This window comes from Narcine bancroftii, chromosome 10, assembly GCF_036971445.1.
Source record: "Narcine bancroftii isolate sNarBan1 chromosome 10, sNarBan1.hap1, whole genome shotgun sequence".
Lineage (NCBI taxonomy): Eukaryota > Metazoa > Chordata > Chondrichthyes > Torpediniformes > Narcinidae > Narcine > Narcine bancroftii.
The window spans coordinates 18612814-18626798 of record NC_091478.1 but is presented as its reverse complement, the minus strand read 5'-3'; the positions used below and the strand labels follow the sequence as shown (position 1 = coordinate 18626798).

The following is a 13985-nucleotide window of genomic DNA, read 5'->3' as shown; positions in this document are numbered from 1 at the left end:
ATTAGTATTAGGTATGTTATTAAGGCTATGTTTGTAAACTGGGGGGGGGCAGAGAGTCGAACAGGGCTTTTCTCTGAGAGGGAGAGAGAGAGGGAATTCAGTGCTAGAGTTCAGCAGCAGCAGCTGGGACTGGAAAAGGACAAGCTGGCAAACTTGTGGAAAAACTCAATTTTGAATAAGGGTTGCGAGTTCTTAGTTCAGCCTGGTCAAACCCCTTGTGGTCCATACAAGAGGAGAGGACTGGCTGCCTAATGTTTCACAAAATAAGAGAAACAAAAAGGAACTCTGTGGTGACCTGAAAGAAAGAGCTTATCATCTGAAAAACCCTAATGAGGCAAGTTTCCTTGACAAGACACTGACATGGTTGATCAGAAGGAATCAGTTTTGTGGGTGTCCAGCGAACAACAAATCTCTCTCTGAAAACTGACAAGAACCTTCCTGAGTGGTAACCATTTACCTTTCAAGCACCAAAGCCTGGTGAAATTCATAAATGTTAAATTCTGTGCACAGTCTAAGAATTGGCTGCAACCAGTGAACTTGGAGGTGAGAGAAGTGAGATTGGACTGCGAATCAAAGAACTTTTCTGAACTTATGTACACATTACATACACAGACGCTTAGAATTAGAAGGGGGTAAGTTAACAGTAATAAGATAGAGTCTGATCCTGTTTTCATATTTAAAGATAATTAAAAGTAACCATTTGTCTTGGTGAATTTCTGTTGCTGCTGGGTTTTGGGGTCCTCTGGGCTCGTAACAGTCAATTTGGCAAAATGAAGCACCAAATAAAAATTTGCTTTTAAACTTGAATTACACCAATTCACATGCAAAAAGCTCTTTTCCAAAGAGGAAGGTATAGTGTCTATACTTTCAGGATGTGTCCCAGCTCAGATAACTAACTCCAAGCAATTAAAGAAATTATAGCCCCAATGCCTCTTGAAGTATTAATATTTTTTACGGTGGGCTGTTGTTACACAATTACTCGATGATACAGCTGAAAGTTGCTGGTGGCATACTGTTGCATTCATTTATATCGCTGGTTAAATTCCACTCATGAAAGACTGCCATGATCAGAGGGCGATAAGGACATCACTATGGTAAGGGAAACTAAGTTAGCGTATAGACTGATAAACTGGGAAGTTGTTTTCCTGGAACCAGAGCTATCTTTTGAGCTTTTTGCACTCCATCTTTTTCTTTAGATTTCTTGTATTTTTTTAATGTTCATGTTGATATACAAACAAGATTGTAACGATTAGCTGACCAAATCTTCCAAATAGAAACATTCATCTTTCTGTCCAATCTCCCAGTAAATATCAGCGTTCTAACTCTGCTTGAAAAATGCAGTTTCTTTCAAATTTTAACAGATTAGAAATAGTGTAACTCATTTTTCATCCAATAAGCATTTTTGTTGATAGCACTACAAGCACATTGTGTGGTATTTTTAAAGCAAATTTATCCTGTATTTCAATCACAAAAGAAAAAAATACAGAGTTCCAAAAAAAGTAACAGGTTTTAATCCCAAAGCTTCTTAGTCAGTTGCTGGCAATCAAGGGTGACTGGTTTCCACTGGTTTTGTGGGTTCCTAGGTTACTGACGAGGCAGGCCAATGTGGGAAAATGCAGTCTCTTTCGCAGTTTGGCACAGGAGGTCTAACAGAGAAGGCGATGTGCAGCCTGCGAGAATGTGTGCACTGGGGTTCAGAACATTCCTCTTGCATGTTCTTAAGGTTCTCGATATCATCATAAATTGCTACAACCACTATTGTTCCACAAGGTCTCCTAACAAAGGATGGCCATATTCCTTCACTGGAAACACACAAACTGTTTTTAGCCAAAGGTGAACTTTATGCACCTTAAGTGCATATAATTACTAAAGTAAAACACAAAAGTCTGCAGACTCCGTGATTGAAGTAAAAACACAATACTGGAGAAACTCAGCAGGTCAAATTGCAGGTCAGCATGTCTGATCCCGATCACTGTAAAGGCATTGCGCTAACCGCTATGCCAACTGTGCCAACCTGACACTCTGACGTGGGGCTCTGACACTCTGTCGGCACTGGTTTAAGTACAAAAACAGTTAAAAAAAAAAACAACAAAATCTTTGCTTCTGGCTGGGAAGATGCCAAACAGAGCTGGATCCAAACCTTCAACATTGGGTACAGCTGGAGTCGGTGACACTGACTCCACTCTCAACATCTGAAGAAGTCACCTCGGGCTCCCGGCCAGGAACAGGGACCGTAGTCGGGGACCGCCAGCAGCAGTTGAGAAGTGTATCCAAAATAATCAAAAATCCTCATTTATCTGAAATTTTTTTGGAGCCAAACTGATTTCACAGATTGAAAAACAATTCACTCGACGTGAAATTAGAACTATTGTTCCAGTTTCAGGTAACTCCTTCCCCACTCTCATTCCATTTCTTCTTTACCTTTTCTCTCCAACTCTCCCTTTCAAATTGTGTGCCACCGTCTCCCAGCAGCAAGCAGTCAGAAAAATCCCTTGTCCCCGGCATCATCAAGGGGAGGGGCCTCCCGGGCAGGAATGGGACCTCAGGCTCAGTGGTGTTCCCTTCCCTTCCCTCATCTCCCCTTCCTTCCCCAGCACACCGGAGCTCCTGATGCCGACTCTGAACCCTCCCCTTGGCCTACTATCGCACACACGTACTGGACTCCCCAGTGTGCACACGTGGTCGGCTTATGGGAGGATTTGGAGCCGGGATTCGGGAGACAGGAGCTCCTGTAGATAACTATTCCAACAATTATATAAGGCACATAGTATATAAACAGGCATCATGTCAGGTAGATGCAAAATCTAATTCAGCAACACCAGTAGCCTAAGAAACATAGATTTTTTGCGTAGAACTGAAAACAGTCTCATAATCACACTAATTCATGCCAACCAAGTTGGCATTCTGGGCCAAACCCTTTGCCTGCATTTGATCTATATTCATTATCTTTGGCTTGGCTTCGCGGACGAAGATTTATGGAGGGGGTAAAAAGTCCACGTCAGCTGCAGGCTTGTTTGTGGCTGACAAGTCCGATGCGGGACAGGCAGACACGATTGCAGCGGTTGCAGGGGAAAATTGGTTGGTTGGGGTTGGGTGTTGGGTTTTTCCTCCTTTGCCTTTTGTCAGTGAGGTGGGCTCTGCGGTCTTCTTCAAAGGAGGTTGCTGCCCGCCAAACTGTGAGGCGCCAAGATGCACGGTTTGAGGCGTTATCAGCCCAGTGGCAGTGGTCAATGTGGCAGGCACCAAGAGATTTCTTTAGGCAGTCCTTGTACCTTTTCTTTGGTGCACCTCTGTCACGGTGGCCAGTGGAGAGCTCGCCATATAACACGATCTTGGGAAGGCGATGGTCCTCCATTCTGGAGACGTGACCCATCCAGCGCAGCTGGATCTTCAGCAGCGTGGACTCGATGCTGTCGACCTCTGCCATCTCGAGTACTTCGACGTTAGGGATGTAAGCGCTCCAATGGATGTTGAGGATGGAGCGGAGACAACGCTGGTGGAAGCGTTCTAGGAGCCGTAGGTGGTGCCGGTAGAGGACCCATGATTCGGAGCCGAACAGGAGTGTGGGTATGACAACGGCTCTGTATACGCTTATCTTTGTGAGGTTTTTCAGTTGGTTGTTTTTCCAGACTCTTTATAGCCTGCTCCTAACCACAGATCTGGCCAAATGGCTTCTGAAACTTATAACTGCACCTGCTTCTCAAGCTTCCTCTGATACCTCATTTCAGATGCAGCTTTCCCTCCAGTTGGAAAAAAAAATCATCTCTCTCAGATCCCTCCTTAATCTTTCCCATCTCACCTTAAAGCTTTTCTCTCTAGTTTTTGAATCATTTACACTGGGATAAAGACTGTCAGAATTCACTTTATTCATGTCATCATGATCTTCTAAACCTCTGTAGGCGTCTGAAGACGAGCACCCAGCAACGCAAGGGCAGCTTCTTCCCCTCTGCCATCAGATTTCTGAATGGACAATGAACCACAGACAATACCTCACTTTCTCTTATTTTCTCGCACTATTTATTTATTTATAACTATATTTACACTGTGAAGCAGTCAAGTTTTCCTTTCTTCCGTTTTTTCTCCCACTGACTACATTAAAAATATTTATGTTATGTGTACAGAACTTTTCCTCAAATGTACTGCCCCCATTTAGAATGGCTGCTCTAAAGCAAGGCCATGTTCGTTACTCCCTCCACCATCAGACCCAAATACCCAAAGGTGCTGAGAATCAGGTTCAGAGAAGGTTGAGCATGCAGCCAAAGTGAGGCAACAATTGGGAAGGTGGGTGAGGCGTTCTGTCTGTGGGAAAGAGCAAATGCAAACTTCTCTGACCTGTTGTTGTACAGGGTTGAGATGTGGCCCTTGCTCTCCCCCTGCACTGCAGTAGTCAGCTATGCCAACTGTTTCATCTGCTCCAAAAAGGATCATGTCTACGAAGATGTGATGTATAGAGTCAGAGAATAGAAACAAGCCCTTCAGCCTACCTCATGCATGCTGACTAAGGCATTTAGTCGTGGACAATTCCTTGCACAGGAATACCAACAAGTTTCAGACATATTAAAATGTGCCTTTCAGTGAAATGGTGATCTGACAGTTGCAGTCAGTGGGACCTTCGTATTCTCACTAGCAACAGAGAAAGTAGCCAACACTGTTCCTTTGTTTAAAAAAAAAAGGAAATAGGGGTAACTCAGGAAATTATAGATCAATGAATGTCACATCAGTGGTAGGGAACCTATTGGAGAGGATATTCATTGATAGAATTCATGCTGATGAAGATAGGGCAGTATATTTTAGTAAGGTATTTGACAAGTTCGCTCATTGAAGACTAATCCAAAAGGTAAAGCTGCATGAGACGCACAGTGAATTGATCATGTGGATTCAGAATTGGTGCCCATAGAAAACAGCCAGTAGTGGTGGAAGTTCTGCCTGGAGGTCAGACTAGTGGTCTCGTGTCAGAGGCTCAGTGCAGACCTGAAAGTTTATAAAATTATGGGAGACACAGAGAGAGTGGGCAGTCAGAATCTCTCCCCCACCCCAAGGTGAAAATGTCAAAAGCTAGAGAACATGAATTTAAGGTCATGGCAGTGGAGGTAAGGGAGGTGTGGGGCAAGCATTTTACACAAAGAGTGGTAGGTGGCAAGAAGTGTCTGCCAAGTGTAGTGGTGAAAGCAGAAACACAGAGGTCCTAACCTTATTGACTAAAAAGTCCTGTGTTGAACATCGACACAGATCATTGGATCCGTCTCCAGACCTTCTTAGCAAGCATAGACCACAAGGAAGTGGATGACTGTTTCATTCATACCGCCACCATCTAGGATTAAGAATGGTGCTGTCTCTGAAGTCAAGAAGAGCACTTAATATGACCAAGAGAGGTCTTGGTCCTTGTTAAAGCTCTGGTGATGAGGCAGAAGGATGGGTCAGTAAGTTTGCAGATGACATGAAGGTTGGAAGAGTTGTGGATGGAGATGAAGGTTGTCAAAGGTTACTTCGTAGTGTGGATGAACAGAGGGACTTTGGGATTTAAATCCATACATCCCTCAAGGTTTCCCCACAGGTTGATAGGATAGTTAAGAAGGCCTGTGAAATGTTGGGCTTCATTAATTGGAGGGATTGAGTTCAGGAGTCGAGAGGTCATGTTGCAACTCTACAAATCTTTGGTGAGACCACACTTATTGTGTTCAGTTCTGGTCACTTTATTATAGGAAGGATGTGCAAACTACGGAGAGGGTGCAAAGGAGATTTACCAGGATGCTGCCTGGATTGAAAATCAAGCATTAAGAGGCAAAGTTGGTAGAGGTTTTTCTCTTTGGAGCGTAGAAGGATAAGAGGAGACTTGACAGAGGTCTATAAGATTATGAGAGGCATAGATGCATAGTGGACAGCCAGCGCCTGTTTCCCAGGGCAGGAATGGCAAACTCCAGAGGACGCATGCACAAAGTTAGTGGAGGTAAGTTTAGGGCAGAGATCAAGGTAAAGTTTTTTTTTTAAATACTGAGAGTTGAGGGTGCCTGGAATGCCTTGCCTGGGATGGTGGTGGAGGCTGAAACATTGGGGATCTTAAGAGACTGTTAGACAGGCACACAGAAGAAAGAAAAATAGAAGGTTATCTATGTGGTAGGGTGGGTTTAGTACTTTTTTAAAAAAAGGGATATATGGGTCAGCACAATATCGAGGGCCGAAGGGCCTATATTGTGCTGTAATGTTTTATGTTCTATGTACCAAATGACTTTGACAGACTGCTTGGACATTTGTGGAGATAACCTTGGTACAATGAATAAGTACTGTAAAATGCATTTCCATATTTTATCTCTATATATCTTATGAATACTGCACAGTAATATTTTGGGGTGGATGGGGGGTGTCAAGAAGGAACCTGACCTCCCAACACAAGCTCTGGGCACTGTCAGCTCATTAATGACTTTCCCAGCCAACTCCAAAAGGACATCAAATAAGGATGGAACCTGGGAACATTCCCTAGGGGGGAGCATTGCAGCACTGAATTCTCACACAGTACATGTTGTTTCAGCTATAAATAGGTTTACAGCCTGAGGCACAAGACTAGGTCAGGCAACAACACAGCTTTGTTGTAGCTCAGTGATCTTGCTCTGCCCATTAATACTCAAAAAATCCACAAAAATCAGAAAGATATTCCAATGTCTACCTTGTACACTTGATATTGAGATAAACAATATTACATTGCGCCTGTGCCCTTCAATCAGAGTTTAACTCTGGAAGACTGTCTGTCCTTGGTTGCATATACCTTCAAAAGCTTCCACCTCTTCAGTAATTTCATTACTTGCCTGCTATCTTCTTTCAAATCTACCTTGGTATCCACTCCTCAGGAAATTTTAGAGCTGGAGCATTTCTTCCTCCCCTTGGGTATAGTACCTTGCCACTTTTTTATTACTGCAATACAAACACAGGAACTGGCGTTGCAAAGTCATCAATTTAAGACAAAGTTCTTTTTTTTTAATTTTTAATAACGCATTTTAAAACTGAAAACAATGGATCAGTTCCAACCTTCACAGCAGACTATGCAACCCAACTGAAAGGATCAGCGATATAAAGTGTGCATCACTGCAGAACCAGATTAATTGGATATGACAGTATTTTTTTAATTTAGAATGCAAATAGGTTGCAGGTCCACCATGAACAAATCTCATCCTCAGTGCCAACTTGTAATATTTCCACAGAGACCTTTTGCTCCTGCAAATAACACACGGTACTACTTGACATAAAAGTCACATGAGGTCATTTCCATCCCATCACTTCCCGCACTAAGAAATCCAAGGGATTCTATGAAACTTACATAGTCTAAATATTCTTCCCAAGAAGCTGCACACTAGATCTGGCAGTTATTCACAAATGTACAGCTGCGAATCAAATCTTTATAGAACTTTTTTTGAACCATTTTAAAATTACATGTTTATAAACATCAAATAGTATAGCTAAAGCAGTTCACCCATTTCCACTGAATGCAATGAGTTTATTATTGTACAAGTACAATGTACATGAGCACTGAAATTCTTGCATGCTACAGCCAAAACAATTACAATAGTATAACTTAAATTAGCACGTGGAAAGAGCTAATAAATATAATATATAATCACAGATACCATAGAGAAAGAAAATAAAAGTGGCATTTTAATAGCCAGATTGGTCTTTTTGTGGTACTAATTGTTTATGGTTAGGGCAGTAAGTGGAGGTTGAAGAGCCTGACAGAAAAAAATCTTCTTGAACCTAGAGGTACTATACTTCAGGTTTTTGTACCTTGTTTGAAGTTAGCAACAAGAAGAAGTCGTGGCCAGAGTGATGGAGGTCCCTTATGATGTGGTTCCCTTCTTGAAGCAGCATCTCACAGAGAGGTCTTCAATGAATGGGAACTCAAAGCATGCGACGGACTTGGCTACGCTTGCTACCTTCTGCAGCCTTTTGCATTCTTGGGCACTTGAATTACCGAACTAGGCTGTGCTGCAACCAGACAGCACACTTCCAAATGTTCACCTGTAGAAGTTTGTTAAGAGTATTTGACAACAAGTCAAATCTCCTCAGACTTCTTAGATGCTGGCTTGCTTGCTCTATGTACTGGCTCCAGAGAGTTCCATCAATATGTGGACTTCCAGCAAGTTGAAAGCACTAACCCTCTTCACCTCTGTCCTACCAATGCATCAGGTGCTTGATTCCTGAGCCTCCCCTTCCTAAAATAAACAAGCCCCTTGATCTTGTTGACATTGAGAGCAAGATCGTTGGTCTGGCACCACACAACCGGATTCTCAATCGCCATCTTGTACTCTGACTCACCATTTCTCATTATTCTGCCAAAACCTGAGGTGTTGTCAGCAAAATTATAGATCGCCTTGGAGTTGAACTTGACTTACGCAGTCAGGCATAACTTGTGACTGTAATTAGTGATTTCTATGTAAAACTGGCAGTTTCTGGAGTAATCACATAATTCTGAAGTAAATCCCAGGTTTTTGTTCATGAAACTATGCCTTTGCATTCAGTACTATTGTACATTTCACATCAAATAAAATCATTGGAAATGCTCAGCTATGCTGAAGGAGGCGGAACAAATGTTTAAATGGATAACATCATGATTAGCTATGAAAAACCTCTCTGGTTTTTGCAGGATGGAGCCTTTGACTTTGGAATTAATAATAGAACTTCTCTGGCCAGTCATGTGAGGTTGATACTTTTACTTTTCTCCCAACAATGATATTCTCTTTGTGAAGTTTTCCATCATTTCCCTCGTGACATCCCCACAGCTCTTCTTGTTCTCACAGCCATTCTCAACCTCAGCCACCATCAATCACTGATTTCTCTGCAACAATCTCTCCCCTTTTCTGCCATTTTACATTTGTTCTGCTGCTCTTAAGCCCAAGCCTTGCCCCTCCCCATTTGCAAGCAAGTTCAATCTCTACTCTTGTCTTAAGGATGTCTCTCTCTTCCTGTCTTCGTTGGTCTCACCCTCAACCTCTACATGAGGTTTGTTGAGACACCCTCTTCCTGGATGATGCTCTCAGGTACAATAACCATAGGCTCTGGGGGTGGGGGTGGGGGGGGGGGTGTGTGTCTCTAGTCTCTGTTGATCCCAACTTTCCTGGAAGATGATCAGTATGGTGGCTGAGCAGCTGTTTCAACAGTACCCTCAATCTCTCATCAAAGGGCTCCCTCAATCACTGATGCTCCATCCTCAATCTACCCTTGTCTTCCTCCTGTCCGAGGGATGTTCCTCCCCCAGGCCTCCTCCATCCAAGGCGAGGAGCATTTACTCAGTCTCTGCCCAGTGGAAGGGGTTCCACAGCCTCTCCTCATAGAACATTACAGTACAAGCCCTTCAGCCCACAATTTGTGCTAACCTATACAAACCTACTGAACAATCTAAACCTTCACCACCTCACAAGCATAACCCTACATATTTCTTACATCAAGGTGCCTGACTAATAATCTTTTAAATGTCCCTTAAACACACACACAAATGCTGGATGAACTCAGCTAGTCTCTCAGCATCCATAGGAAGTAAAGATATATTATTGACATTTCAGGCCTGAGGCCTTCTTTCCTGGAAGATGATCAGTATGGTGGCTGAGCAGCTGTTACAACAAGAGATGTGGGGATGTAATGAGGGAAACGACAGAAAACATTCCTTGAAGAAGGGCTCAGGCCTGAAACGACAGTAATATATCTTTACCTCCTATGAACGGTGCAAGACCAGCAGAGTTCCTTCAGTATTTCAGTGTGTTTTTACTACAATCACAGAGTCTGAGGACTTTCATGTTTCACTTTTAAATGTCCCTATTGAATGAGCTCCACCCCTGACAATACATTCCAGGCACTCACCATACTCAGTATTTTAAAAAAAACCTCTCTTTATCTCTCCCCCAAACTTTCCTTCCTTCACTTTGTACAGATCCCTCTGGTAACTGTCTGAGGAAAAGGTGTCGGCCGTCCATCCTATATCTCTATGTCACCTATCCTCTTTTGCTCCAAACAGAAAATCCCGAGCTCTGTCACTCTTGCATCGTAAGAAATGGTCTCTAATCCAGGCAAAATCCTGGTAAATCTACTCTGCACCCTTTCCAAAGCTTCCACATCCTTCCTCCAATGAGATGACCAGAAGTGAGCACAATACGGAATAATCCTCAATTGGCCTTCTCTTCATTTCCTCTCCCAAAGTCCCCAGTCCTCCTCAAATCAGTTAGTGCAACTCTTGCCCAGAAAAAAAAACTTGCCTCTTGTGTCTCCCCTAAACTTTCCTCCCTTCTTCACCTTATACAGATGCCATCTGGTATTTGGTACTGTTACTAGTGAAGAAGGTGCGAGCTGTCCACCCGACCTGTGGCTCTCATAATCTTGCAGTTCTCTATTAAGTCACCTCTTAGCCGTCTTCACTCCAAAGTGGAAAATCCCTAACCTGCCCTCAGAAGAAGCCTTCTTCAATCCAGCAACCCCCTTTTGAGAAGAAGCAGAAGAGACTACAGTTTCTGCGTTTGAAGAAGCGCACAGTGACTCAAGGCGAGGAACCGACACAGGCTGAGCTGGCAACCGGGGTCAAGGGATTCACATCGGGCTGCGGACCCCGGGAGACTGGCTCAAAAACTGATGGGAGTACGGGTACAAGGTATCGGAACGGAGATTGCGAGAGGGCGCTGAACGCTCCCGGACCGTGTCGGACGGAGGCTCAGATCTGGCTGCTGATGGTTTCATGCGGTTGGGAAGGCAGCGGGAGCCACGAACACTCGGCGCCCTGGCCTTTGCTTCTCTTTGTCCGTCCACGGCGACTCTGCCTGCCTTACAGCAGACGAAAGCCAGTTCTGTGCGTCTTCATTGCATGGATGGCAATAAAATGAATCTTGAACATCCTGGTGCATCTCCTCCGCACCCTCTCCAAAGCTTGCACACACTTCCTGAACTGAACACAATGCCTCCTTTCCGGACGTGCCCAAGGCTGATCCAGGGGCCCTGGTTCGAATCCCGCCCCGTCTGTACGGAGTTTGTACCTTCTCCCTCTGTGGGTCTGCCTCCCACCCTTCAAAACGTAGCTTAATTGGGTTTTAATGGTGGGAACGGCCTTCGACCGTGTTATAATTTTAAAACAATCCTATTTCTCCGGCTCTCTCATTCTGCCTCCCTTCCCGGCCGGTTTCGTGCTGCGGGGGCGAGGGCAGCGGGGCGATAGCTCTGCTGCACCAGGTCACCATGTGGACCAGGCAGGCAAGGCCGGCCGGCCACCAGGCAGCCGGTGGTTCTCCGGCCGTCGGGCTGCATGCGACGACACCCCACCTACCTCAGGACGTGGCCGGGCATCCGGCGCCGGCGCCGCAGCCTCCAGGACGTCGCATGGCTGCCGAGACGACACCGCACTAGGGAAACGGCGCTGCTGGGGTCTCAACCTCCCCGCCCCCGGCCGTGCCGGCAACCCTGGCGTCCCGCCTCCCAGACGTGTTTGGTCCCCCCGGCCGCACGGTGGCGCCGGCTCCGCTCCTCCACGCACCGCACGGTGGCGGTGTGTCCCGTCCAATGTCGACGTTCTTCGGAGGTCCAGGGTTGGGGTATCGAATCCTCCCGTCCGACTGGCGGCGCTGCAGCCGCTTGGAAATGACGTCCGTCGCTTCATGTAATTTGAAAGCTCCCTATGTTCTTGTTGCGCATCGATGCAGATCAATCTCTTGAGGCGGTGCAACATGTGCGGACGGTATTCTGCAAGGAACGGCTGCGGGAGGGCCAGCGCTGTCAATGGGCGCCACCTGGAATTGTGTCCCCCCGGCCTGGGTGCACCCAACATAGGGGCCCGGCTGGGGAATTCAGAGGTCAAGTGTTCAGGATCCAATGGCAGAGAATGGGAATGAGTGGAGAAGGGATGGACAGGTAATTGATTAATATTTAGACTCATTGCGTTGTCACTAGTGTTTTAATGTCTGTTTAATTGGTGTCTTTCAGTTGGTTGTTTTTCCAGACTCTTTTGTGTAGTCTTCCAAAGGCGCTATTTGCCTTGGCGAGTCTGTTGTCTATCTCATTGTCGATCCTTGCATCTGATGAAATGGTGCAGCCGAGATAGGTAAACTGGTTGACCGTTTTGAGTTTTGTGTGCCCGATGGAGATGTGGGGGGGCTGGTAGTCATGGTGGGGAGCTGGCTGATGGAGGACCTCAGTTTTCTTCAGGCTGACTTCCAGGCCAAACATTTTGGCAGTTTTCGCAAAACAGGACGTCAAGCGCTGAAGAGCTGGCTCTGAATGGGCAACTAAAGCGGCATCATCTGCAAAGAGTAGTTCACGGACAAGTTTCTCTTGTGTCTTGGTGTGAGCTTGCAGGCGCCTCAGATTGAAGAGACTGCCATCCGTGCGGTACCGGATGTAAACAGCGTCTTCATTGTTGGGGTCTTTCATGGCTTGGTTCAGCATCATGCTGAAGAAGATTGAAAAGAGGGTTGGTGCGAGAACACAGCCTTGCTTCACGCCATTGTTAATGGAGAAGGGTTCAGAGAGCTCATTGCTGTATCTGACCCGACCTTGTTGGTTTTCGTGCAGTTGGATAATCATGTTGAGGAGCTTTGGGGGACATCCGATGCGCTCTAGTATTTGCCAAAGCCCTTTCCTGCTCACGGTGTCGAAGGCTTTGGTGAGGTCAACAAAGGTGATGTAGAGTCCTTTAGTGTTTAAAACTAGTGTTTTAATGTCTGTTTAATTGGTGTCTTTCAGTTGGTTGTTTTTCCAGACTCTTTTGTGTAGTCTTCCAAAGGCGCTATTTGCCTTGGCGAGTCTGTTGTCTATCTCATTGTCGATCCTTGCATCTGATGAAATGGTGCAGCCGAGAATCATGGGTCCTCTACCGGCACCACCTACGGCTCCTAGAACGCTTCCACCAGCGTTGTCTCCGCTCCATCCTCAACATCCATTGGAGCGCTCACACCCCTAACGTCGAGGTACTCGAGATGGCAGAGGTCGACAGCATCGAGTCCACGCTGCTGAAGATCCAGCTGCGCTGGATGGGTCACGTCTCCAGAATGGAGGACCATCGCCTTCCCAAGATCGTATTATATGGCGAGCTCTCCACTGGCCACCGTGACAGAGGTGCACCAAAGAAAAGGTACAAGGACTGCCTAAAGAAATCTCTTGGTGCCTGCCACATTGACCACCGCCAGTGGGCTGATAACGCCTCAAACCGTGCATCTTGGCGCCTCACAGTTTGGCGGGCAGCAGCCTCCTTTGAAGAAGACCGCAGAGCCCACCTCTCTGACAAAAGGCAAAGGAGGAAAAACCCAACACCCAACCCCAACCAACCAATTTTCCCTTGCAACCGCTGCAATCGTGTCTGCCTGTCCCGCATCGGACTGGTCAGCCACAAACGAGCCTGCAGCTGACGTGGACTTTTTACCCCCTCCATAAATCTTCGTCCGCGAAGCCAAGCCAAAGAAGAAAAGAAATTGGTGTCTTTATATTGCAGTTATTAATACCCACCCACCCCCTCCCACGATCTGTGCATCTTCTTGCCCTGAAACTTTCGATAAAGCATCTTGGTCATTAAACGCCTTTCATGGCTTTCCAGCATCTTCTGAGTTCCACAGCATCCTCCAGGGCAATCCTTCATGATGATTTGTGGGCTCAGAGATGACTGATGAGGCTCTTGGAGGACTGGCAGAATTTTCTCACCATGGGACAGGACATAGCCAAAAGGGTGGGGGTGGTGGTTGGCTAGTTTGAGGTGGCTTGTTCCTGCCACAATATGTAATGGCTTCTCCGTGGTCCTAATGCGCCTTCTCAATTATAAACAGTAATAAATCAGAAATTCAGAACAATACGACCTGCAGAAGGCTATATTTGCAACAGAGTGGCAATTCCGGAAGTAGATAGAGACAGATACATGTCAGCTATGGCAGGGAGTGTAGGCCATTGCAGGCTACTAAGCGAGAGCGAACACCATTTGATGCTTCATTACCTGATGAGCTGAACACATTCTACACCCGCTTTGAGAAGGAGAACCCAAC

The 13985-nt window shown here is 45.8% G+C and overlaps 2 protein-coding genes across 9 annotated transcripts in view; one reads left to right on the top strand and one right to left on the bottom strand.

Moving 5' to 3' along the window:
- gpam (glycerol-3-phosphate acyltransferase, mitochondrial) overlaps positions 1 to 11457 on the bottom strand; it is a 60801-nt gene extending 49344 nt beyond the window's left edge. For 5 of the 8 annotated variants that reach the window (XM_069900057.1, XM_069900061.1, XM_069900062.1 and 2 more), the window contains exons 1-2: positions 11288 to 11457; positions 6801 to 6906 (exon numbers count right to left, since the gene is read on the bottom strand). The gene's annotated coding sequence lies outside the window, so the exon portion shown is untranslated. Of the gene's footprint in view, positions 1 to 6800; positions 6907 to 7770; positions 8137 to 11287 lie in introns of those variants that run through there. The other 3 variants (XM_069900058.1, XM_069900059.1, XM_069900060.1) reach the window with 3 other exon arrangements.
- A 168-nt stretch (positions 11458 to 11625) lies between these two features.
- Positions 11626 to 13985, top strand: part of sfxn4 (sideroflexin 4) — a 28923-nt gene continuing 26563 nt past the window's right edge. The window contains exon 1 of the mRNA XM_069900069.1: positions 11626 to 11868. Coding sequence (XP_069756170.1) covers positions 11830 to 11868 — 39 coding nt within the window. The 5' untranslated portion in view covers positions 11626 to 11829. The remainder of the gene's footprint in view (positions 11869 to 13985) is intronic.